Source organism: Bison bison, unplaced genomic scaffold (genome assembly GCF_000754665.1).
Source record: "Bison bison bison isolate TAMUID 2011002044 unplaced genomic scaffold, Bison_UMD1.0 scf7180017864061, whole genome shotgun sequence".
Taxonomy (NCBI): domain Eukaryota; kingdom Metazoa; phylum Chordata; class Mammalia; order Artiodactyla; family Bovidae; genus Bison; species Bison bison.
In genome coordinates, this window is record NW_011494633.1 from 5,247,461 (window position 1) to 5,274,714 (window position 27,254).

The 27,254-nt window shown below is 39.3% G+C and overlaps 1 protein-coding gene across 2 annotated transcripts in view; it reads right to left on the bottom strand.

Annotated features, from left to right (window-relative positions):
• Positions 1–8,367: 8,367 nt before the first annotated feature.
• Positions 8,368–27,254, bottom strand: part of ATXN3 (ataxin 3) — a 32,777-nt gene continuing 13,890 nt past the window's right edge. Inside the window, exons 6-8 of one of the 2 annotated variants that reach the window (XM_010836193.1) lie at positions 25,959–26,055; positions 17,842–17,939; positions 8,368–12,621 (exon numbers count right to left, since the gene is read on the bottom strand). In XM_010836193.1, coding sequence (XP_010834495.1) covers positions 12,533–12,621; positions 17,842–17,939; positions 25,959–26,055 — 284 coding nt within the window. In that variant the 3' untranslated portion in view covers positions 8,368–12,532. Of the gene's footprint in view, positions 12,622–17,841; positions 17,940–25,914; positions 26,056–27,254 lie in introns of those variants that run through there. The other variant, XM_010836194.1, reaches the window with a different exon arrangement.

A 27,254-nucleotide genomic window follows, 5' to 3' on the forward strand; every position in this document is an offset into this window, starting at 1 on the left:
TACATGTTGTTCTTGTTGCTGTTCAGTCGCCCAGTCGTGTCCAACTCTTTGCAAGCCCATGGACTGTAGCACACCGGGCCTCCCTGTCCCTCACCATTTCCCAAAGTTTCCCCAACTTCATGCCCATTGCATCAGTGATGCCATCCAGCCATCTTATCCTCTGATGGGTACATAGGGGAGTCATTTATTTTTGCATACGTTTGACATTTTTTTACTGTACAAAAGTCGTACAAATTTGATGAAGCTTGGGCTGATGACCCTCTCCTTTTCCTACCAAAATCCCCTATAGCGAATAAGGCTGTTCATCATCACTTAATGAGTAACAAAACAAGCCCAGCTACAGCAGGCACACCAGACACAGCCCAAGAACCTGAATGGCTCCCTGTGGTGGGGCTAGGCTGCCCAGTTGAAATTCTGAACCTAGGATTTTTGTAACCTCAAGAGATAGAAGATTCTTTTTAAAAAAAACTAACCAAAAAATGCTATCAACTGCAAACTGGTTTCCATTTCTCAAGAGGCAGCATCATCAACACTTCTCTAGGGAAAGCAGTCTCTTTGTTCTGAAGAAACCATCCAAATGGGTTTATTTATACAAAAAGAAAAGAACCCATTTTTTTATGTTTATGTAAAGAAAAAAATTACTTTTTAGAGTAGAATTTAACAATATTAGTCTGATCTTTCCCTCTCGATTTCTAAATATGATCCTTATATTGCCATTTTCTCATTATTTTCTCATTTTTGACATTATCTACCTACTCTCAATTACAGAAAATAAAAGATTAGAACTCTTATATATTACCACCTGTCTCTATTTCCCTTCCTTCTGAGCTCCCAGTAGAATGACATCATAATTATTGGTAAAATTAAAATTTTAATTTACCAATTAAAAATTCAAATAGAAGTTTACCTTATATGCCTACATAAGTGTTGTTCATTGGCTGAGCCACATGGTGTCCTAAGATTACATTTCCTTTATTTTTCAACCTGTTCTTCCTGAAGTTAACAAATTCCATCTTTTAGATTTGCATAATTTTCTGTTACCCCATGTGTGCTAAGTCGCTTCAGTTATGTCTGACTCTTTGTGACCCCATGAACTGTAGCCCACTAGGCTCTTCCGTCCATGGGATTCTCCAGGCAAGAATACTGGAGTTAGGTAGCCATGCCCTCCTTCACGACTGAGCGACTTCACTTTCACTTTTCACTTTCATGCATTGGAGAAGGAAATGGCAACCCACTCCAATGTTCTTGCCTGGAGAATCCCAGGGAGGGGAAGCCTGGTTGGCTGCCGTCTATGGGGTCGCACAGAGTCGGACATGACTGAAGCGACGCCGCCGCAGCAGCAGCAGCAGCAGCCCTCCTTCAGGGGATCTTCCCCACCCAGGGATGAAACCCATATCTCTTATGTCTCCTGCATTGGCAGGCAGGTTCTTTACCACTAGCACCACCTGGGAAGCCCTTTTCTGTTTATTACAGAATCACTAATCCTTCTAAAAGTTAGCAACAGAATTGTAAAACATGCTCCTAATTCTGTTTTCAAGAAGGCATCAAGAATTCTATTATTTGCTTAGACTCTTCTACCCAGAGTCCTCTGTTCCCTGCTCCACTCTCCTCTGACCTGTTCTCTGGGCCTTGTTTTTCCTTCTGGAAGCTGTAGGCTGTTATTGTCTATGATGCTCTGAAGTTAATAAGGATGTGCCCTGGGTGGGTTTGTTTGTTGTTTCACTCATTGTGCTGGGCACTTAGCAAACCCTTTTTAAAACTATATCTTTCAGTTCTACAAATTATTTAAATTTTTTTTTATTGATGAATGTCCCCTCTCTAGGGAAACAGCTGTTTTTCAAGTATTTTTAACCAATCCTCCTGATTTCAGTCCACGTCTCACCCCTACCTTCCAAGACAGTTGTTGCTCCCTGTCCTCTGTGCTGTTGGACATCCTTCTGTTTAATACTTACTATGCAGCTCCCCCAGCTCTGCTCATTCCTGTATCACCTTTCCATCTTCAAAAAAAAAAAAAGTTCACATCTCCTATCACCTCAAATGGTGAAAGAAAGTGAAAGTGTTAGTCAGTCGTGTCTGACTCTTTGCGACCCCATGGACTGGATCCCCCCAGGCTCCTCTGTCCATGGGGTTCTTCAGGCAAGAATACTGGAGTGGGTAGACATTCCTTTCTCCAGGGGATCTTCCTGACCCAGGGATCAAACCCACATCTCCTGCATTGCAGATTCTTTACTGTCTGAGCAGCCAGGGAAGCCCCCGCCTCAGACAGCAGTGACTGTTAATTGTTCCCCAAAGTCTGTTCTCCCCTTTCACACAGTGCTTGAATCCTCACTTTTTACCTGGACCTATGGCACGACAGAAGGTGCCAGTGTTCCTCCTGATCCCATCATCCCTTTACTGGTTTTGTGCACAACCTGTTCTTGGGGTACTTTTACTCCCCAAAGTCAGCACCTGTTTCTCTTTGGCAGAGGGCTGCCTTTGGACTGCCAGAGCCCACGTTGCTTGTGCCCAAAAGTGCTAAAACACAACCTTGTTCAGTAGCATGTTAAAGTGGCACAACTCCCACGCCCACCGTGGAGCATCTCTAAGATGGAACTACGCTGCCTCTGGACCTGTCCGCAGGATTGAGGCTCTGTTTACTCTTACAAGCTTGCTTGACCTCCTTTTCTTATCTCACTTTCCCACTCCCCTACACCTGTTCCATTCCTTCCTGAGAGCATTTTTTTTTCCTGAGAGCACTTTTTGAAAAATAGTTTTCCCTTATCTCAAGGTCTGTCTCAAGGGTGCCCAAGCTAAGACTCATGACTACCCAGAATGAAAACCACCTTGAAGCTAGGAGTGGTCTTGTGATTCACTTCTGGCCCATGTCGAAGAAGTGGAAGTGATGTATGCAACTTCAAGGAGGTAACCTTAAAGACAGGGCATGTGGCCTTTTTGCACCCTTCTTTTGCTTCTTGATTGCTGAGATGCAGAAGTAATTGCGGGCACCACAGCAGCTGTCCTGGATCCATGAGTTGACATTAGCAAAGGAAGCCATGTATGTAACGTGAGAATACAGAAAACAGATTCCTGACATGGTGTGACCCTATCACCCCTGGATTGGCAATCTCTACATTTCCTGAAACCTTGTAGCATGTAAAGTCATTGTTATATTAGGTTTTTCTATGATGGTCAAATCTAATTCAATGAATTCACCTCTTCTGCTGGTCTCTCTGTACCTGAGGTGGTTTGTTTGTTTTTTTTTTTTTCCCTTTAATTTAGGTGGGATTTTGGAAGGAAGTAAATGCAGTAATCAATCCCATGTAATTTTTGTTTTTTGGCTGCACTGGATCTTCATTGCTTTGCAAGGGCTTTTTCTCGTTGTGGGAGTGGGGGCTACTCTTCACTGTGACCCTTGGGCTTCCCGTTGCCCTGGCTTCTTCTTTGCAGAGCACGGGCTCTAGGTGCTCGGGCTCTGGCGGTTGCCGCACGTGGGCGCAGCAGCTGTGCTGTGTGGGCTTTGTTGCTCTGCTGCATGTGGAATCTTCCCAGGCCAGGGATTGAGCCTGTGTCTCCTGCACCGGCAGGCAGATTCTCACCCACTGCACCACCAGGGAAGTCCATCCTATGTATTTTTTGTGATAAAACTGACATAATATTTACCATCTTACAGTATACAATCTGGTTGCATTAAGTTCATGCACATTGTTGGGCAGACATCACCATCCATCTCCAGGACTTTTTTCATCTTCCTAAATTGAAACTCTGTACCCATTAAACAGTAAGTCCTTATTCCGTATTGTCCCACCCAGCCCCTGGCAACCACATCCTATTTCCTGTCTCTATGTATTTGATCAGCCTAAGTACTTCATATATGTGGAATCACACAGAAATCCTCTGTACTTAACTGGAAGCCCTGGAAAGACATTTGAGATGATTGGTCAAAAAAAAACACTAAATCTGCCTTGGCCCTGAGAAGGTTTCCATGTTGGAGACAGAGCTCTCCCCGTGCAGAATAGAAATACAGCTTTTGGAGAAACTGTATCTTATTTTGAGAGGGCAGGAATGCAACGGAGACAGAGACAACATGGGATCAGATCCCTCTGATCTATTTTCTGAGAGACTCAGCAGGACTCTGGTCACCAGCAGAGCTGTCCGGAGCCTGTGTGACAGTATTTGCTGAAGGCTGAAAAAAGGGCCGTTCCACTTACCTTTGCTTGGAAACTACGACTCATCTGGTGTTTCAGGGATTAGACATTGTTAGGCTTGGTACTGCTGCATCTTGTTTTCTAACATGCTATTGCTGGTATACAAACAAGCTATAGGTTTTTTGTTGACTTATTGACCTCCTTCATCAGTTTCAGTAGCTTTTCAATTAATTTTCTTATGTTCTGTAGGCATACAGTCATATCAGCAAATAATTAATTAGGCATCATCCTTTCCAATATTTACACATCATCATTCCCTACAACATGTTGACAGAAATTAATGAAGGCTCACTTAAAGGCAATTGGAGTGACAGAACTAAGCAGCTTTGGGAAGACTAGTTCCAAATCAGAGCGGCCAAAGTCCAGGTGAACAGGTACGATGTTATGGCACATGCTTATATGTGATATGATGGTGTCCTGGACTAGAAGTAAGTGGCTGAGAAAGACAAAAAGGAACTACTCAGATATGAATCACTACAATTGACAATGTGGATTCACAAACAAAATACCATGCTAAGTTTTCTAAACTGAAATGTAGTTTCTGATATTGATGAAAAATATTGCATAAATGTAAGATGCGAAGGAAAACAAAATGCACAAGTGGTAAATGGGAGCCTTTCCAGAAATTCTGATCTGAGATAGCAGTATACTTGTAGTATTAAAAATTCAGGTTTTTGGGTTGCTTAAGGTGGACACTTGGAAGGAAAGCTATGACAAACCTAGACAGCATATTAAAAAGCAGAGACATCACTTTGCCTACAAAGGTTCATATAGTCAAAGATACGGTTTTTCCAGTAGTCATGTACAGATATGAGAGTTGGATAAAGAAGGCTGAGTGCCACAGAATGGATGCTTTCAAATTGTGCTGGAGAAGGCTCTTGAGAGTCCCTTGGACTGCAAGAAGATCCAAACAGTCAGTCCTCATTTGACAGACCGATGCTGAAGCTCCAATACTTTGGCCACCCAACATGAAGAGCTGACTCACTGGAAAAGACCCTGATGCTGGGGAAGACTGAAAGCAGAAGGGGACAGCAGAGGATGAGATGGTTAGATAGCATCACTGACTCAACAGACATGAATTTGAAGAAACCCCAGGAGATACTGAAGGAGAGGGAAGCCTGGCATGTTGCAGTCCCAAAGAGTTGGACACAACTTAGCAACTGAACAGCAATAACAATAAGAAGGTGGACACTGGCATGGGATGCTCTTTAGTCAAAGATGTAGTTAACGGTGTTTAAAAAAAATTTTTTTTTTAAAGCAGCTTGGGATATTTTAGAGAAGTCTAGAAAGCAGAGCCAGACTGTTTGGTGTAATAAAATGTAAATACAATCCAAACTTACTTTGTAAGGCTGTACATAAGATTTTTGCATTCCTATTCTCGCTAGGTCAGAATGCCCCCCACCCCCACCAAAAATAAAGCCTTTGTCTCAACAACTATGAGAGAAAAACAATTCAGTATCATTTATTCACTCACTCAAGAAGACCTGTGTGCATTCCCGGCATGATTCTGGGTGCTTGGAACAGAGCCATGAATCAGACACTCTGCTCCGCTGCTGCTTCCATTCTGATTGGCCGTGAGGCAGAGGAAACATTTAAATGACTGACCATGACTTCATAAGATGTTAAGGGCTATGCTTGCTCTGTGAGATATGAAGACAAAACAGGATAATATGGTAATGTGTGACTGGGAGGGAGGGTTGGCTTTTGTACATAACAAAAATCTTTTTTTGTTTTTGTTTTTATTTTTATTGGGCTCTAGGGGATGGGATGGGGAATACCTGTGTTAAGTTATGCCCCACTAGGAAGATGTCCATTCTAACTTTCCTGGGATAGCTTTCGGAGCTTTTTCTTTTTCTTGGAGCCGCTGCTCTTGCTGGCAGCAGCCTCTTCAGGTCCACTGCTGAGTGGCTGCTCCTTGGAAGACAATTTCCGCTTTTTCTTGGGGACCCTCTTGTTTTCTGACTCATCAGGGTCAGTAACTGGTTCCTCTTTGGGAAAAGATTTCTTCCTCTTGGGAAGACTTCCAGTACCAGCTGTCTCTTCAAGATCACTACTAACTAGCTCTTCCTTGGAAAAAGATTTCTTTTTCTTGGGTTTGGAAAAAGAGACAGAAGGGTCTTCCATTCCATTCTCCTGAAGAACCTCCTGGGGCTTTTGCTTTTTCTTCTTTTTGGGTCTTTCACTTGTCTCCTCACACTCCTCCGGGGCACTGCTATTTTCTGAAGAAGCCAGGGCAATCACAGCCAGCCTTTTCTTTTCCTTCTTCAAGCGTTTCTTCTCCTGTTTCTCGAGCTTCCTAGTAAACTCAGCAGCCGCTTCCTCTGCCTGAACCATTGCCTCCTTCATGACATCCACATTCTTTCGGGGCATCTCTCCAGTCTCATAGGACAGCCACTCCTCAACTTGTTCTCGAAGCTTCTCCCCAAAAACACTGGTGGGCACCTCAGAGAAGCAATCAATTTGTGAGGCAATACTGCATTTCATAACAAAAATCTTATGTACAGCTTTACAAAGATAAGTTTGGATTGTATTTACATTTTGTTACACCGAACTATTTGGCTACGCTTTCTAGACTTCTGTTAACATGTTATACACTCCAGCTTTTGGGCACTACCTGCCTGTCTCTCCAGCCTTCTGTGTTCTTCAGAGACAAGCGGCCACCCCCACCTCAGTTGCTGTGCTTGCTGTTTCCTCAGGCAGGTGGAGTGGCACCACACCCTTGCACGGCTGCCTCATTTTCCTGGTGTCTGAAAGGCACCTCCACAGAGGCCTTCCTTGAACCCAGTCTGAAAAGGCCCTCCATCCCAGTCACACGCTCTCACATCATCCTGTTTTGTCTTTGTATCTCACAGAACAAGCACAGCCCTTAACATGTTATGAAGTCACAGTCAGTCATTTAAATGTTTCCTCTGCCTCATGGCCAATCAGAATGGAAGCAGCAGCGGAGCAGAGTGTCTGATTCATGGCTCTGTTCCAAGCACTGAGAATCATGCCAGGAATGCACACAGGTCTTCTTGAGTGAGTGAATGAATGATACAGAATTGCTTTTCTCTTATAGTTCACGAGACAAAGGGTTTTTTTGGCGGGGGGAGCGGGGGGAGGTTCTGATCCAGGGAGAACGGGAACAATCTCGAGAGAACAAGGTCCAATGAAGAGTGGTGGTCAATTGAAAGAGAAAGTCCTCATAGCAGAGGTGGCCAATGATCTTGTGGGACAAGGATGTCAAAAGGGCAAAGGTGAAAGAGCAAGGGGAGTGTGAGGATGCCTGGCGGTGAGAAAGAACCTGGTTTCTTCGAAGACCTAAAATAAGGCCTGCCAGCTCCACTGTGCCTTAAGGGGAACTGTCAAGAGTACAGGCTGAAAAGCTCAGCTGGGCTCAGATTACCTGTAAAATGATGAGCATTGAGCCTGGCAGGCACAAAATGGTTAAAAGGATCCCCAAACATGCAAATCTTCAGAATAAGGACAACCCCAAATTTCCCTAACCTTTGAAAAGCTTTTAGCTGACATAAAATGTGCCTTCAAATCAACAAGTAGGTTTCATAGGGCCCATAGGCGATGTTGATGAGATCAGAGCCATTTGGCTACCGAGTTACACTAAAAAGAGGGTCGCCTGTCATCAAGTGGAAATTTTTGTTTCAAGATTTGTGCCCAGCCCTAATTAAAGCTAAAATGGATAGCCGTCATTATAAAACCTGAGGATCCTATAACCCTGAACCAGGTGGATTCCAATTGTTAGAGGCCGGTGTCCGGAGTTCAGTGAGGAAGAATAGCACTCTTAAAAACTGTTCCTAGTATGCTTTGTTTGGCTCTCAGGGTGGGGGAAAAAAAAATCAAGCCAACATTTAAAAATCAGATTTCAAATAAAATTATGGAATTCTTAGCCTCTCAGAAAAGATCAGAGGATCCAATAACAGTGGTCCCTCTGGTAACCGTTGGCTGGAACGGAGTTATCAGTGGGCCCTAGCCAGCTTCATTTATCACCACGTCCATAAAACAATGCTTCTCACATTCACTCTGTGTGGGAATCTCCTGGGGATCTTGTTAAAAATGCAGGTTCTGTTTCTGTAGGTGGGAGTGTGGCCTGAAACTTAGCATTTCTGAAAAGCTCTCAGTGGTGTAAATGCTCCAACCACACTTTGAAGGCAAAGCTATGAACTGAACAATAAATACAAACAGAAGTAAAAAAAAGCAAACATTATCTTTATTTAATAATCTTTGATATTTAAAATACAACTCATCGACCATCCACATTAACAACAGTATCCTCAGTGTTCAACAGTGCTTTGGAAGCCCGGCTTTTCTAAGGACCAGACAGGAAGGCCTGTGTGTGTATTAACGGCAAGACAGCTCAGAGAGAAGAGCGCACACACAAGGGCTGCAGAGCTGGGTCCTGAGCAAATGGCACTGCCACAGTGCACCTGTGTCGTGGCCAAAAGGATGCTTTTAATTCTTTACTTGAATTTCAAAGGTTACTTATACAGAACAGTAATTTTTAAAAATGCATTCCTACTAGTCCAGTGTTGTAGAAATTAGATAATCACATTCAAATGTATGTTTTCCTCTCTAAAAAATTCCTGAAAATATTCACTTTTGAACTATGCAAGAGACAAGTGAAGTGCTTTCTAAACAAATCAGGAATTTCCAAATATGTTTCACAAATGCTTTCTACTCCCTGTCTTATGAATCCATAGTCTTAAAACATTTATTGACATACTATGATAATTAAACATGCCAATTGCAATAATTTCGATGTGGTTAGTAGCATTAATTTTTTAAAATGCCAGACCATTTTGCAAAAAAAATTAAAATAGCAGACATTTTCTTGAACAAAAAAAAAAAAATCAAAATTCAAGAATTAAACAACCATGTCAATATTTTCATTCATGAAAGCAAAATGAAACAAAAATATGTTGTGTATTTAAAAAACAATACAAGTTCATTCATTTCTTTAACAAAAGATGCTGGTTACAAAGGGACCAGAAATGAAGCAAAGTTTTTATTTTGAAAATATGAAAACTTACTTATACTGCTGAAATAATTAATCCAACCTGATTTTTCTTAATTAAGATCACATCTGTAATATCTCCATACTTGTCAGGGCCCAGCTGCAACAATTAACTTTGAAAGTAGTGGCCATAGGTTGCTCCAGTTGCAGATAAAGTTTCTTTTTTTTTTTTTTTCAGATAAAGTTTCTAATAGGAAGTCATCAATGTTAAAGATTGAATCCTCTTAAGAATTTAAAACATTTAAGATTTATTTTTCAATCTAGGCAATTTCAATTATCATCATTACATTTTTGCTTGTGCACTGAGAATCATCTTTTTTGCATTTGTGCACCTCCAAATGGGCCAATTTTAAGACATTTAGTAAATCTTGGCACTAGTGTGATACTATTTGAAAACAGTATCAAACATGCAGACATTGAAAATGTCTTAGGCTCTTACTGGCATAAAACTTACTTTACTTGACTTAACATCAAATGAAACAATGTAGAGTATGGGTAGTTTTGCTCCTCAACTAGTTTGGAGTTTTTCTTCATTAACTATGGCATGAATAAAGCCTCAATTAAGAAAAATTAAGTTTTAAAGAAAGAAAGCACCTTAAATATTCTGTGAATCGTAAATTATTTGGCCAAGATCTTAGAGGTGAAATACAGTTTACCTGCAGAAGCCTTTTCAAATTACTTGCATTACTGAAGTATTTGTATGTTAATTATGGTAAAAATGTTTAATGATGGTTTAGGTTAGATGTTAACTACTCTGAATTTTTGAAACATAAATAACTACTTATTAAACCCATGACATCTATCAGTGTGAAAGTGTTATTTCCAAAGCTTGTTTAAACTTCACTTATAACACTAGCATTGCCATGGTACTTATTTTATCCCAGTAATACAAATTATACATTAGAAAAATGATACCAATAGTTTAAATATTAAACATTAAGGTGTTCCCAATTGGTAAAACAGAATGGAAATCTTTCTATAAATAAAAGTTCTTAGCAGGACAGTTATGGTGAATTTCATTGTTTCTGACTTGCAGGTGGTTTAAAGTAAACCGTATGACCTGTGTAAACTATAACTTTGCGTAACTTAATAATTTTCTTACTGTGGTTATGAGCATTGGCATCTTTACATACTGGCCCGTCAATTAAGAAATGGAATATAAATGTTCAATAATATTTATGCCAATCCACACCAGATGGCAGTTTACTAGTGATTCTGAGTCTGCCTGCCAAATGTAACAATTTCACAACAAACTAAATAAACACATTCAAATATATCCAGTGTGTGCTCAGCCCTGCTTTAAAAAAATACCCTAACAAAAGAAGGTCAACGTCCTATATTCCTATAAGTGCGTTAGCAAGGGTGTGTAATATAAGAACTTTATAAATTTTCAAGGTTAAAACTTTTTAATGTATATTCGCTTTTTCACTTTTGTATCAGGTAGTTCATCAATTCAAATGTAAGAATGTATTTTTTTTCAATGAGAAAAGATACAGGTCAAATATCCATGGAAAATATGACTAGCATACTTGGGTTAACTACAGAAATGTCCAGTCTTAAAATATTTTGATTTGTAAATCTCAGGGAGTAGTACCAAACTCCAACATCCCTTGCACTTCTAAAAGTTTATAATTCTTCTGAACCATTTTCAATTCTCAAAAGAAACCTTTAGATTTTAAAATAAAACTGTTTAATTTTATGTAAGGGGAACTTCATAAAACTTAACTTGGCACAAAATAATGACTTAAAAAAAGCCTGTCTCTATCCAAGTAAAAGCTATTTCATAATCATAAATAAAAGGTACTTTCTCATCTCTTTTCAGTTAGCAATAAATCCTACATCAAAAAATTCCCTGATAAAATGTGTGTAGCCATACACCAGGGTATGGCAATATATCATACTTTAATTTTCTAAGTTGTCAGCTGAATCTTCTTAAATTTTAGCTAATGAACAATTCAACATTCAAAAGGGCTTCAAAGGGGGATGGAGAATGAGGGAAGGGGAGAGTCTAAAAGGCCCATTTCAGAAAGACATGGTTAACTTTCATGAAAATCATCCCACTGCAATGACCCAGCAGGAAACTCTGCATCCCAATTAAAGAATGTTTATCAAAACTAAAGACTTTCTTATTTACAAATCCATTAAGTACTGTGCCTTCTGTAATTCAAAGCTATTTAAACATGATGCCAAGTGTCAAGTCACAGTACAAATTTCAATGCAGTTTTGTTGGTAAATTATTTTCATGTTCTAAATGGTTATCTCTGGCAAGATCTACCTACTAAAAGACGTACAGCAGAAGCAGACATCCACACTTCATAACTCAACTGTAAACAGCTCCAGTCACAAGAGCAAAAATAAAATGAAACTGCTACTAAAATCGAAGGCCACATTTCATCTGTCGTTCACAGTGGGCCCTGTGTGTTGTTTTACACACACTGTATGTAACAGAAGGAAGCTTGCACACTATGCTCCTCCTATTTTTCTCAATTTCAAAAGAAAAGGAAATAACAGGGTGCAGGAAGGAGGGTTACAACACGCCTTAAAGTTCTGACCTAACTGAGGAGGGAGCCACAATGCATCTGACAACGGATGTGCTCACAATGACAGAATTCTCTTTTACTCTCAAATACTTGTGTAGAGCTGATTTCAGAGTACAGGAATGCACTGGAGTCATAAAATAATGATCCCTTCTCCGAGGGCTAAAAAACCTCAAGAAACATTACCGTCTTTCAACAGAGTAGTAGAAAATAATGAAAACCAGATAACAGAGAAACTGTGATCAGAGAAAATAAAGAGGAGAAACAACCCAAGTGCACGATACAGTCAGAAGGAAAACAGCTTATCCTGGAACCGCTGCTATTATCAAAACAGAGAAGACACTGTCCTACAAGGTTAATTTGGTTAAAGAGAAATAAGAGCAACTATTAGATGATAAAAGTGAGCCCGATTCCCTATGCAGAAAGGAGGAAAAGACCAGGTGTGTGGGGAAAGTTCTGTGGCCAGAGCTAGTTATTAGTTGGTCTGCAAAAAGATCCAAGAAAAATGCCCTAATTTTAGATATGATATTGCACACTCAAAAAAGAAAAAAGAACATTTAGAAAACTATTTTAAATTTCTTTAATTGCTGAATGCCTCTTTGGCTAGTGTTTGGAGGATCATTTTTTAGTCCTACAACTGATGTATTTCTCCACCCTCTCATTGTTTTGTTTGCAAACCACCTAAGTCTTTTTTCCTCTGTTGAAAACTGTTCTCTTTGACACATTACCAAAATGGACCCTATGCTGTAATCACACAGGACAATATTGGAAAGATTGAGTATCTAAATGATTTGTGAAAGGTATTACTTTTTTCCTTCTGTTTTACTTCTAACAGTTTCTAAAGACATGGTCACAGCTGCCTGAAGCATGTCTTCTTCACTCATAGAATCACCTGTAGGGGATAAAACACATATTTCTTAGAAAGTTCTGGAAAATTTCCCAAGTCATCAAAAGGTAAGTGCTCAGAAACTGTTTACTTGACTACTATAGTTTCCTTTGTTGATTCTGAAAGTCTACAGACAGTAAAATCCACTCTGACAGTTCCTCAAGTTTTGACAAATACCAAGTGGTGTAACCATCACCACCATCCAGACACAGACAGAACCATCCCATGCACCCAGAATACTCCCTCGTGCTGTCTTCGTAGCCAGTTCCCAAGCCTTAGGTCTAGGCAACCACTGACATGGTTTCTGCCCTACAGTTCTGCCTTTTCCTGCATGTCAACACAAATGCAATCATGCACTGTGTATGCAACCTTTGAATATGGCATCTTCAACAAAAGCATTATGCTAAGGGAAAGAAAGTTTAACTTTGTGTCTGTCAATGATACATACATTACTGAAAAGTTTGTTTTGAGAAATAATTATTGATGCACAGGAAGGTGCAAAGATAGTTCAAAGAGGTCCTGTGTACACTGGCTAAATTTCACCTAATAATTAAATCTTATGTAACTACAGCTCAAACCTAAATCTGAATACTGACATTGGTATTTACAATGTTGTGCATAGTTCTATAGTATTTTGTCGTATGTGAAGATCTGTGTAACCACCACCACCACCACAATCCAGACTGAGAACTGTTACGGTACCACCAAAATCCCCCTTTTTATCCACACTCACTTCTCTTCCCTGCCCCCCGACATTCCTTAACTGCAGGCAACCGCTAACTGGCTTTCCATCTCTATCAATTTGTCATTTTTAGAATGCTACACACTTAGAATCCTACATATGAGATCTTTTGAGATCTATTTTTTTGTACTCAGCATAATGCCCTTGAGATACATCTAAGCTGCTGCGTGTATCTACAACTGGTTTCTTTTTTTTAAAAAGTTAAAAAAAAAATTTTTTTTTTAATTCTTTTCGCCACACCACATGCCATGCAGGATCTCAGTTCCCTGACCAATGATCTAACCTGTGCCCCTAGGAGTGGAAGCACAGAAGTCTTAACCACTGAACCAGGAGTACACTTCCTGGTTTCTTTTTAATACTGAGACGTATCCGTGGGATGGATGTACCGCAGTTGGTTTAACCATTCACCTACTGTAGCACACTTGTTTTTTCCAGTTTTTATCATGACAAAGATGCTATGAGCATTCAAGTACAGGTTTTTGCATGGATAGAAGTTTTAATTTCTCTAGGATTAAATGGGAATATAACTGATGGCTGTATTGTCACTGTATATTCAGGTTTTATAGAAATTACCAAATTATTTTTCAGAGTGGCTGCACCAGTTCAAATGAAAGTTAAAAATCTTACCTCCCTTTACTTTCCTCTAATTATAATTGCCTTAAGTATTTCCTATATTTTACAGTAAAAACCAAATCAGTTATAATTCTTCCTGCAATCGTAAAACATATTTTAAAAAACTGAACAGGAGAGGCAAGTCTATTGTGTTTACATGTATTTTTATTCCTCCTAGTGTTCTTTTTAAGATTTATTTGGCTATGCTGTGTTTTAGTTGCAGCATGCAGGATCTTTTTTTTTTTTTTTTTTGGTGGCACAGGGGGTATCTTTTACTTGCAGCATGGAAACTCTTAGTTGTGGCAGGTGGGATCCAGTTCCCCATTGTTGTTCACTCACTCAGTTGTGTCTGACTCTGCCATGCCATGGATTGCACCACACCAGGCTTCCCTGTCCTTCGCCATCTCCTGGAGTCCAGTCAAACCCATGCCCAATGAGTCAGTGAGGCCATCCAACCATCTCATTCTCTGTCATCCTCTATTCTTTCTGCCTTCAATCTTTCTCAGCACCAGGGTCTTCTCCAGTGAGTCAGCTCTTCGCATCAAGTGGCCAAAGTATTGGGGCTTCAGCTTCAGCATCTGTCCTTCCAATGAATATTCAGGGTTGATTTCCTTTAGGCTTGACTGGTTTGATCTCCTTGTTGTACAAGGGACTCTCAAGAGTCTTCTCTAACACCACAGTTCAAAGGCATCAATTTTTTGGTGCTCAGCCTTTTTTATTGTCCAGTTCTCACATCTATGCATGACTACTGGAAAAATCATAGCTTTGATTATACAGACCTTTGTAAGCAAAGTAATATCTCTACTTTTTAATACACTGTCTAGGTTTTTTTACATTATTTTAGTTGGAGGATAATTACAATATTGTGGTGGTTTTTGCCACACATCGACATGAATCAGGGATGGTGCACGTGTCCCCTCGTCCTGAACCCCCCTCTGACCTCTCTCCCCTATCCCATCCCTCTGGGTTGTCCCAGAGCACCAGTTTTGAGTACCCTGCTTCATGCATTGAACTTGCACTGGTCATCTATTTTTACCTATGGTAATATACATACTTCAATTCTGTTCTCTCAAAATCACCCCACTCTCGCCTTCCCCCACATAGTCCAAAAGTCTGTTCTTTACATGTGTCTCTTTTACTGCCTTGTATATAGGATCGTCATTACTGTCTTTCTAAATTCCATATATATGCATTAATATACTGTACTGGTGTTTCTCTTTCTGACTTACTTTACTCTGTATAATAGGCTCCAGTTTCATCCAACTCATTAGAACTGACTCAAATGCATTCTTTTTTTATAGCTGCGTAATATCTCATTGTGTATATATGTACCTCAACTTCCTTATCCGTTCGTCTGCTGATGGACATCTAGGTTGCTTCCATGTTCTAGCTATTGTAAAGTGCTGCAGTGAACACTGAGGTATATGTGTCTCTTTCAATTCTGGTTTCCTCATTGTGTATGCCTAACAGTGGAACTGCTGGGTCATATGGCAGTTCTACTTCCAGTTTTTTAAGGAATATCCATATTGTTCTCCTGGAGAAGGCAATGGCAACCCAGTCCAGCACTCTTGCCTGGAAAATCCCATGGACAGAGGAGCCTGGTAGGCTGCAGTCCATGGGGTTGCGAAGAGTCGGACACGACTGAGTGACTTCACGTTCACTTTTCACTTTAATGCATTGGAGAAGGAAATGGCAACCCACTCCAGTGTTCTTGCCTGGAGAATCCCAGGGATGGCAGAGCCTGGTGGGCTGCAGTCTATGGGGTCACACAGAGTCAGACACGACTAAAGTGACTTAGCATACTGTTCTCCATAGCAGGTGTACCAGTTTGCATTCCCACAAAGAGTGTAAGAGGGTTCCCTCTTCTCTACAACCTCCTCAGCATTTATTGTCTGTAGACTTTTTAATGGCAGCCATTCTGACTGGCATGAGATGGTACATTGTGGTTTTGATTTGCATTTCTCTGATAATGAGTGATGTTGAGCATCTTTTCATGTGTTTTTTAGCCCTCTGTATGTCTTCTTTGGAGAAATGTCTCTAGTTCTTTGGCCCACTTTTTGATTGGGTTGTTCATTTTTCTGGTATTGAGCTGCATGAGCTGCTTGTACATTTTTGAGATTAATTCTTTGTCAGTTGTTTTGTTTGCTATTATTTTCTCCCATTCTGAAGGCTTCCTTTTCACCTTGCTTATAGTTTCCTTAGTTGTGCAAAAACTTTCAGTTTAATTAGGTCCCATTTGTTTATTTTTGTTTTTATTTCCATTCCTCTGGAAGGTGGGTCATACAGGATCTTGCTGTGATTTATGTCAGAGAGTGTCCTGCCTATGTTTTCCTCTAAGAGTTTTATAGTTTCCAGTCTTACATTTAGATCTTTAATTCATTTTGAGTTTATTTTTGTGTATGGTGTTAGAAGTGTTCTAGTTTCATTCTTTCACAGGTGGCTGACCAGTTTTCCCAGCACCACTTGCTAAACAGATTGTCTTTTCTCCATTGTATATTTTTGCCTCCTTACAGGTTTCTCAGGAGACAGGTAATATGATCTGGTATCCCCATCTTTTTAATACTTTTCCACAATTTGCTGTGATCCCCACAGTCAAAGACTTTAACACAGTCAATCAAGCAGATGTTTTTCTGGAATTTCCTTGCTTTCTCTATGATCAATGACTCCACAGAGTAGGCTTTTCTTGGGGCAAAAAGAAAATCGAGGCTACTAACCACACTGTCTTTCTCTGGTCCTGAGCTTCCCAGCCAGTTTGTCTTCTCTCTGCCTTTCAGATTCGGCTTATATTTGCTTTATACAAAAGCCCAGGGTTGTTAGCTGTACTTAGCAGAATGTGTAAGAAAAAGTACCAGTTCATTCCTTTTTATTGCTAATAGTAGTCCTTTGTTTGGATGTAACAGTTTATGTGTCTATTCACCATCTGAAGAACAACCTTTAAGCAGCTTCCTGTTTGGGGCTATTATGAACAAATCATCTAGAGCATTCACAGTAAGTTTTTGTGTGAATCTAATTTTCTTTTCTCTAGGTTAGATACTAGGAGTCGCACTACTGGATTCCATGGTTAAGTGTACATTTAAGTTTGTAAGAAAATACTAAACTGTTTTCCAGAGTTGTTGCACCATTTTACACTCCTACTAACAATGTATGAGAGTCCCAGTTGCTCTGATTCTTGCCTGCATTTGGTATTGTCAATTTAATTATTTTCTTAAGTCTTTCTTGCAAGTGTGTAATGGCATCTCATTGTGGGTTTAGTTTGCATTTCCCTAATGTCTAGTGATGTTCAGTGTATTTCCATGCCCAATTTTCATCCATATACCTGGTAAAATGTTCAAATCCTTTGCGCATCTTTTTGAGTTGTTTTCTTAGTTTTGAGAGCTCTTTTTATGTCCTACTTACAAGTTCTTTGTTGGATACAGTTTATTTTTCACTCAGTTTCTACTACCAATAACTGGCCAACATTGAAGACCTATTTATTAAACCAAGGTCTAATAAGTAATTCTAGACTTCTACGTTGTAATGCAAACTACACTCAAGTGTTTTTAGTTTTCCAAGGAGTAAAATGAACTTATTTTCCACCTACTATTATTCATTATCTTTGAGAAACTTTTGGAAAATGTACCAATTACTGTGACATTGCAAGTACTATTTATAATTTTAAAGCAAAACATTCATTGACTGTTTTAAGGACACAAGTACATTAAGGAGTCAGCCAGCTCCTTAATCCAAGAAAGTTTAGTAGATCACAAATTCATTCAAGAATTTCAGTATAATGAAAGAGGAGAAAAAAGCCTACAAAGCCAAAAATCCCATGGAGCCTGTGTGTCAAAGACAGCATGCAGGTGACAAACGTGATGTATGGTCGGGAGGCCTACCTAGATCACGGTCAGGTGCTTCGGAGCTTGTGCTCGACTTTTCACACAGATGTGTAAGCTGTCCTGGAGGAGCTGGTTGTTGCTGCTGCTGCTGCTGCCTGAAACATTCAAGAGTGAATGTACATTTAAAAAACAAAACCTAAGAATAAATATGCCATGAGAAAAACCATTCCCATGGAAAATAAATGGTTCCACAGAACAAAAGTGTCACTGGCTTGAACACCCCCAAAGAAGGCAAGAGCAATCATTCTGATGAAAACAAACTTATGATTACCAAAGGGTAAAGGTGGGGGGATAAATGAGGAGTTGGGGATTAATAGATATATACTACTACATATAAAATATATAACAAGCTCCTACTGTATAGCATAGTGAACTATATTCAATACCTTATAATAATCTATAATGGAAAAGAATCTGAAAAAGAATATATACATACATATATCTCAACAATTTTGATGTACACCTGAAGTTAACACATTATAAATCAACTACACTTCAATTTAAAAAAAAAAAGAGCAATCAGTCTGACATAAATTACTGAAAAGCATCACAGTGCTGATCCTAGGAAACCTAGATAGAAAATTCACATTTATCAGACAAATTAACAGATAGGTATTTTCACCATAAAAATAACACATTGTACCAATGGAGTCACTATTTTTATGCAAATAAAATAGTGACTCTGTGTTGGTTTACAGGTCCTTAATATTGTTAGAAGTCACTGAAAATAAGCACCTTTGAAAAGATAAAGCATCTCAAATTATGGGCAGATTAAAATGATCCTTCCATGGCTGGCTCCTTCCTATCATTCATATCTAGGCTTCAGTGTCTCCTCAGAGGCTTCCCTGGTGGCTCTGATGCTGAAGAATCTGCCTGGTAATGCAGGAGACCCAGATTTGATCCCCAGGTCAGGAAGATCCCTTGAAGGAGGAAATGGCAACCCACTCCAGTATTCTTGCCTGGTGAAGCCCATGGACACAGGGTATTTCCTGACTGTTTGAGCTAAAGCAGCCACCTTCCATTCTCACACTCTCATCTAATTTTCAGTATAAACTATCATCATCTGATATTCTTTTGCCTCTCTCCCCCTGCAGAATCACAAACTAACGAGAGCACAAAGCTTATCCTGCTTGTTTCTCCAGTACCTCACCTGTGCCTGCCACCAAATACTTTATGAATGACAGAAATGAAAACAACCATTTAAACTGCATCATCAAGTTTCACTAATACCTGCTGCATTAAAGTAAATTCTCCCTGTATTTTTTTTTTCAAAAGGAAAATCCATGTCATAACAATTCACACATTAAAACATTTAAACATGATGGTTATGATGTAAATAGGTAGGACGGTGTCTTTATACTCAGAAAATATACACTTAAGTTTTGAGAAATATAATGGGAAATTGTGTTTGTCAGTTATTCTAAAGTGGTTCAGGATGGAGGGTATAAGGAACTCTGAACTATTTCTGCTTTTACGTCAGTTTAAAATTACTTCATATACACACATATATATATATATGCTAAAAGTTTTTAAGAAACAAAACTTATAAACAGCTGACAATTTAAGTAAGAAGCTATAGTTTCAAAAAAATGCATAAAAGGATTTTTAAAGGAAGCCGAATTTTTTTATGAATACAAAATTCTTTAATGGGATAATGAATGATACTTTCTGGCTTTTTATCAACCTCACCCTCTGTATTTCTCTTTTTACTGTTTATTTTTTTATTGAAGGTTAATTGCTTTACAGAATTTTGTTTTCTGTCAAACCTCAACATGAATCAGCCATAGGTATACATATATCCCGTCCCTTTTTAATTTATATTATTTTTTTACTTTACAATATTGTAATGGTTTTGCCATACATCAACATGCATCCGCCATGGGTGTACACGTGTTCCCCATCCTGAACCCCCTTCTACCTCCCTCCCCATACCATCCCTCTGGGTCATCCCAGTGCACCATCCCCAAGCTTCCTGTATCCTGCATCGAACCTGGACTGGAGACTCATTTCTTACATGATATTATACATGTTTTAATGCCATTCTCCCAAATCATCCCCCCCTCACCAAATAGAGTCCAAAAGACTGTTCTATACATCAGTGTCTCTTTTGCTATCTTGCATACAGGGTTGTTGTTACCATCTTTCTAAATTCCATATATATACGTTAGTATACTGTATTGGTGTTTTTCTTTCTGGCTTACTTCACTCTGTATAATAGGCTCCAGTTTCATCCACCTCATTAGAACTGATTCAAATGTATTCTTTTTAATGGCTGAGTAGTACTCCATTGTGTATATGTACCACAGCTTTCTTATCCATCCATCTGCTGATGGACATCTAGGTTGCTTCCATGTCCTGGCTATTATAAACAGTGCTGCGATGAACACTGGGGTACACGTGTCTCTTTCCCTTCTGGTTTCCCCAGTGTGTATGCCCAGCAGTGGGATTGCTGGGTCGTATGGCAGTTCTATTTCCAGTTTTTTAAGGAATCTCCACACTGTTCTCCATAGTGGCTGTACTAGTTTGCATTCCCACCAACAGTGTAAGAGGGTTCCGTATTTTCCACACCCTCTCCAGCATTTATTGCTTGTAGACTTTTGGATCGCAGCCATTCTGACTGGTGTGAAATGGTACCTCATTGTGGTTTTAATTTGCATATCTGATAATGAGTGATGTTGAGCATCTTTTCATGTGTTTGTTAGCCATCTGTATGTCTTCTTTGGAGAAATATCTGTTTAGGTCTCTTTCCCACTTTTTGATTGGGTTGTTTTTCTGGTATTGAGTTGTATGAGCTGCTTGTATATTTTGGAAATTAATCCTTTGTCAGTTGTTTGATTTGCTATTATTTTCTCTCATTCTGAAGGTTGTCTTTTCACCTTGCTTACAGTTTCCTTTGCTGTGCAAAAGCTTTTAAGTTTAATCAGGTCCCACTTCTTCACTTTTGTTTTTATTTCCATTATTCTAGGAGGTGGGTCATAGAGGATCTTGCTTTGATTTATGTCATCCAGTGTTCTGCCTATGTTTTACTGTAAGAGTTTTATAGTTTCTGGTCTTACATTTAGGTCTTTAATCCATTTTGACTTTATGTTTGTGTATGGTGTTAGGAAGTATCATAATTTCATTCTTTTACATGTAGCTGTCCAGTTTTCCCAGCACCATTTACTGAAGAGGCTGTCTTTGGCCCATTGTATATTCTTACCTCTTTTGTCAAAAAGAAGGTACCCATAGGTGCATGGGTTTATTTCTGGGCTTTCTATCTTGTCCCATTGGTCTATATTTCTATTTTTGTGCCAGTACCATACTGTCTTGATGACTGTAGCTTTGTAGTATAATCTGAAGTCAGGAAGAAGCAGAATTTTTAAATGCCCAGTAACACAATAAGGCTTCCCTTGTAGCTCAGACGGTAAAGCATTTGCCTGCAATGCAGGACACCTGGTTCAATCCCTGGGTCGGGAAGATCCCCTGGAGAAGGAAATGGCTACCCACTCCGTATTCTTACTTGGAAAATCCCATGGACAGGGGAGCCTGGTGGGCTACAATCCGTGGGGTCACAAAGAGTCAGACGTGACTGAGCAACTAACACATGCAACACTATAAAACAGAATAGAATAGCATGCTTTTTGCTAGGGCCCCTCTTAATCTTGTGTTTTAAATATGAGCAACGAGGCAAATTCAGCCAGCGGGACTTGCAGTTTTTCCCTGCTGGCCTCTGAGCCAGACACTGATGTATGCACAAGTTCTGGTGAGCACGGCCAACAAGGGACACATAGGCAGTGGGCTCCCACAAGCATACTCTGATTCTGGAATGTGACACGAAAAAGGCTGTGAGGTGGGAGGAATTCCTGGCGCATCGTCTCCACGCCCTCCTCCCCCTCCAAGAAAGTACTTCAGAATGCAAGGGAGTGATAGGTGAGACAGCGCCTTGGGAGAGATAACTTTCATTCTACTTCAAAGTGAGAAGTAAATCAACTGCCAGCCTTGAGAGTATTTTGACACCTTTCCTATGTGGGGACACTGTAAGATGGAACATGTTTAAACAGTAAATCAGCATCCTTTCCCCCTGAGCCTTCTAACATATCTTCAGCATGAGAAAGGCGGGAAAACTGAAAACTACACGTCTTAAGACTGTTTTCAAGCTAGGAGTCTGGCTACCAGTTAAACACATGCCCGAGACTTACATGGCAGAGGAGGTATAGTCATCTTCCTGCAGCTTTGGTGGGTCTCTGCTGGCAAGTAAAGCCATGGAGACACCAGTTCCACAATCCTGCTTCCTGGCAGCTGCAGTGGGGGCCAGACTGCAGGTTCCCATGTCTAGGCAACTGTGGTGGCAGCTCCCTGGTCCTAGGGTCACAGCTAAAGCAGTGTGTTTTTAAACTCGATATCCTGATTCCACTTTGTCCAAAGGAGGCTTGAGAGGGAGGGGATATATGTATATTTATGGCTGATTCACACTGTTGTACAGCAGAAACCAACACAACACTGTAAAGCAATTATCCTCCAGTTAAACATTTTAAAAAATCTCTAAGTAGTTTCTGTTTTTTAAGGTAGACTCTGATAAACTACATCACGCCACTAAAGTGGTAGTTCAAGTATTAGGTAATCAAAAAATCACAGTAACCCATGACTATGGAAACATTGGGTTTTCCTGGTGGCTCAGATGGTAAAGAATCTGCCTGCAATGCAGAGATCCAGGTTCAACCCCTGGGTCAGGAAGATTCCCCTGGAGAAGGGAATGGGTCCCCTTGTTTCTCTCCTGGTTAAGAATCACTTTTTTAGTGACAGAAAGAACGAACCAGCATCATTTCAGAGTTACATCTGGAGAAGGCATTAATAATGCCAAGTGTATCCGTAGGCTACTTCACAGTTTACAAAACAGTTTTATACACATTGCCTCATTTGATGTTCATAATATGGGAGTTACAAAGGTTTTACAATGATATACCTGATAAAGTAGAATTTTGTTCAGGGTTCTATATGTACCATGGATTTGGAGATTACCACTGGGAAAAAATATTACAGCTATGAAAGTATCAGCTAAGAACACCTACTCATAAACTATAAATTTGTAACAGGTAGACATTCAACAGTATTTTCACGCTTAATCCATGAACACCATGGCTAAACTGTGGCTACTACATTAAGTATGAAGCTTCAAATACTCTACAGGAAAAAAAAAAAAACTATAAATTTCAGTGAATAACAAATTAGCACCAGGGTAAGTATGGAAAAGATCAGAAGGAAGAAATGGCTCCACAGCCTTACAGCCAAGTTCTCCACAATACAAGCTATTGTGACAAGGACCCATCTAGGTTTAGTAATCAGGAATTCTAGTGAAAGGCAAAAATTAGTTTCTCAGCTCCTTCAATCATGAGTCCTACAAGATTCTGAACGCTAACCAAAGTTAAAAAGCAACCCCAAGAAGTTAGGTCTTAACTCTTCTCAGCAACAACTAACCGTGTAAAACATTCACTAGGTCTACCCAAGTTACCACCAGTATTTTCAAAGTCAAACTCGGAGGTAGGGGATAGGAGGCTGAAGCTGGAACCATCGCTGTACTTTCTTACCCAATCAACTAACCCCGATCAGAAAGGAGACTCAGACATTTTTAAAAGGGTACAACATTGAATAAAACATCTGCAACAGTTATAGCTAGCATTCTGCTTGTTATAACTTAGTCATTATGAAATGTTAGTCACTGCATTATCCTTTGTAAATTTTAATTTACTGGAAGTTCTACATTTTTAATCCAAAAATCTTAAAGACTTCCTTTAATAAAAGAGGGATTTGTTTGTATACTTTAAAGATGGTTTCCTTTTCTTGGATGTACTTGTGAATTTAACAGTCTCTCTATAAAGTATGTCTATGTTTATTCTGGAAAAAACTAAAGTCTCAAAGAAGCATGGTAGAGGTATCACTTGGAATCTGTTTTGGAGAGCAGTTTAGAAATCTTTACCAAGGCTTTAAAAATGTTCCTGCATTTTAACTTAGTAATCTGAAATTTTCAGGATAAATAAAAGAAATGATGAGAGATGTGAGGCATAAAGTTAATACAAGGATTGCTCATTGCATTATTAATTATAATAGCAAAAATCAATAGGTTCATAAATTGTGATACAGACATTTTATGAACTACAACATAGCCTCTTGCAAAAAATATTTGCAATCATGGGAACATGTGATATACAATATACATGCATTTGTGTGAGTAGAAGTGTGACTGTCAAAACAATATCATTAGTTACTAATGGTAGGATTGTGTTTTTTTAGATTTAGATATTTTACGATAAATTTATCATAAGATAAATTTTCCAAAATATTATTTTTTATCTAGTTAAACACTGAAAGCTGTTTTTAGCACTGACTAGTTAGTTGATGATATTACAGAACTACAATTAATAATTATCATCTGATCTTTATTCTATTATTGTGTGACAAAAGCATTTGGTGATATTAAGAAAAAACCATGTATTTTAGAGACAGACATGAAAATCAATACAGATGAAATATTATGATTTAGATTTATTACAAAATATCCCCACCCTGCAGGGGGGTGGGGGTGGGGGTGGGAACAAGAGTAAATAGCAGGGAGACAGGGGCATAAAAACCAAAATAGCCAATGTGCTGATATTTGTTATATGTGGGCAACAGATATATCAGGGTTCTTTATGCTAGTTTCTCTACTTGAACATAAATTTGAAGTTTATCATATTTAAAAAATAAAAAAGTTAAATTTAAAATTGTAAAGGGAGTGACAAGCACTAATAAGCACTATTTTGAGATTTTTATACAGAATTAAATCCATTAATCTATCACTGAATAAAGACTAGAAATATCTCACATTAAGAGGATGTCAGTTGATCAGAACTTTCCTTCATATACTTCTGAGTTGTGACTTAAAAAAAACAGAAAACAAGGTAAATATTATCTTCATTATACCATCCAATGTAAAATGCGCCAACATTTTAGATACAGCTAAAGTACTACCAATTATGATGTGTAAGAGTCTTCCGAATTGCAGAGATGTTGAAATGTGAAAATATGTGCATCTTAGAATTGATAAAATATAGTAAATAACAGGCCAGACTCAGCCACTGCCTTAGTTCTCTGAGCTGGGATCAGAGGATCTGACTATCTATTAGAGATCTTGTGATGGTAAGATGGAGTTTTATCTTTAAAAAAGAGAAAAGGGGATGAAGACCTGTGAATGATGGTTACTGGCAAGGATAACGATATGGGTGAAATTTCTATTTTGAGAGCACTTATACAGCTGGGCACAAAGTTAGGTCCTAGGAGCTGATGGTTGAGATTTACGGTTACTCTTATGCCCCCGATGCTGACAGGCCTGTGGTAGCCTCCCCCCTCCCCAGGTGTGGTAACAAGCAGAGCAGTTAAGCACCAGCTCTATTTGAGAGTGCGTTCTCCTATGATAAATGGTGTTTTTCCTATTAATTGACCGAACTTTGTAGGGTTAGTCAGATAACCAAGAAGTATATTCAAAGGACCACAGGGTTTTGTTCTTGCCTTGATCCAATTCCATTCTCCTTTTGATGACTGAAATTTTACACGGCTTCCTTCACCCTATTTCATGAAAATTTAATTAGTACTGAGGCAAAGTTTTCTCCTAAAACTATATTTGATTTCAGTTTATTAGCTACAAATTTTTTAAAACTACATTCAAATGTTCATAGGGGCAGGCTAGTGCCTGCCAGTCTTTTAAAAAAGGAGAAAATTCTAAATAAATGGTTAAATCAAAGCTGCTGCTGCTGCTAAGTCGCTTCAGTCGTGTCCAATTCTGTGCGACCCCATAGACAGCAGCCCACCAGGCTTCCCCATCCCTGGGATTCTCCAGGCAAGAACACTGGAGTGGGTTGCCATTTCCTTCTCCAATGCATCAAAGTGAAAAGTGAAAGTGAAGTCGCTCAGTCATGTCCAACTCTTAGCGACACCATGGACTGCAGCCGATCAGGCTCCTCCGTCCATGGATTTTCCAGGCAAGAGTACTGGAGTGGGGTGCCATTGCCTTCTCCGAGGTCAAAGCTATATGTATACAAATAGACAAAATAGCCAAAGTAAATATAAAATATGCAGTTTTAATATGGTACCAACTACTTTACTTTTCAAAGTAGGCTTCTCTTCTCTTCCGTAGCTCTTCTGAAGTAGGATGTGAACCTGATGTCTGTGGGATATCTTGACATCTATTTCTGGAAGTACCTGAAAACCAAATAAAACACAACAAAAAGCAGTTTTATTTACCAAGTCATGACGTGTTTATACTTAGGAGCTTTCAAAGCTTTTTTGAAGGAGCTTTCAAAAAGTTTTCTTCTCAAAACTACTCTGCACCATTCTGTAAATGTAAGAAAGGCTCTGAAAGGTTCGGGGAAAATCAGAATAATGTAGTTCAACCAAACCTGTGTCCACTGCGACCAAACCCACTACCGTTTGTGACACAGTGGCCATGAGGCAAGTTCAGTGACCATCTGGTAGGAGAAATAGCTAGCACCACACTCGCTTGCTCTTTACTTATTAGAAATGAATCTATACTTTTTAATAATAAATTAATTTATTTATTTGGCTGCATTGAGTCAGCTACGGCACGTGGGATCTTCCTTGCACCCTGGGGGATCTTTGCTTGAGGCACACAGGCCCTCTTAGTTGTAGTGCTTGCGGGCTTAGTTGCTCTGAAACATGTGGGATTTCAGTTCCTTGACCAAGGATCGAACCCATGTCCCCTGCTTTGCAAGGAGGATTCTTAATCAATGTACCACCAGGGAAGTCCCAGAAATCAATCTACATTTTCAAAGGCACAGAATTCCTAGAAGTAACTTAAAGTGGATGATTGTAAAATAAACCCACTCTGTATATTCCTCTATCTTCAAACATCTGGATACTGACATAACTTAGGTATGTTTCCGTGTTCTTACTAAATTATTGCTCCAATCAGATTCTGCACAAATTGTGAAATAACATGGGAAGAAGAGTAAAGTACACAAAAATATCTAGAACTAATAAGGCTGTGTCTGTCCACCACTAGGCTAACCTAGCAGGACTCTGCTAATCCAAAATGGGCCTGGGCACCATACAGAGTACTCAGACGTGGCCAGGAGGCATGAGCAGTTCAGGATAAAATATAGCATAAAAAGGATAAACTTCATATTAACAGAAACTCAATTTTATTTAGATACTTAAAGAATTCAACTGATGAGTAATTTCATTAGAAAGTAGAAGGCAAATTCACATTAGACAAAAACAAAACAATCCCCCCAAAAAAGAAAACCCGTCACACTTTTTAAGTAAGCCCCTTTGAGCAACGTCCCAGACTTTTCCCTCCACTTGGATTCCCTGGGGTGGGAGGAGGGTGGGAGTGGGTGGGGGAAGAAGTGTGGTGGGCTAAAAGAGTAAGCCCACCAAAG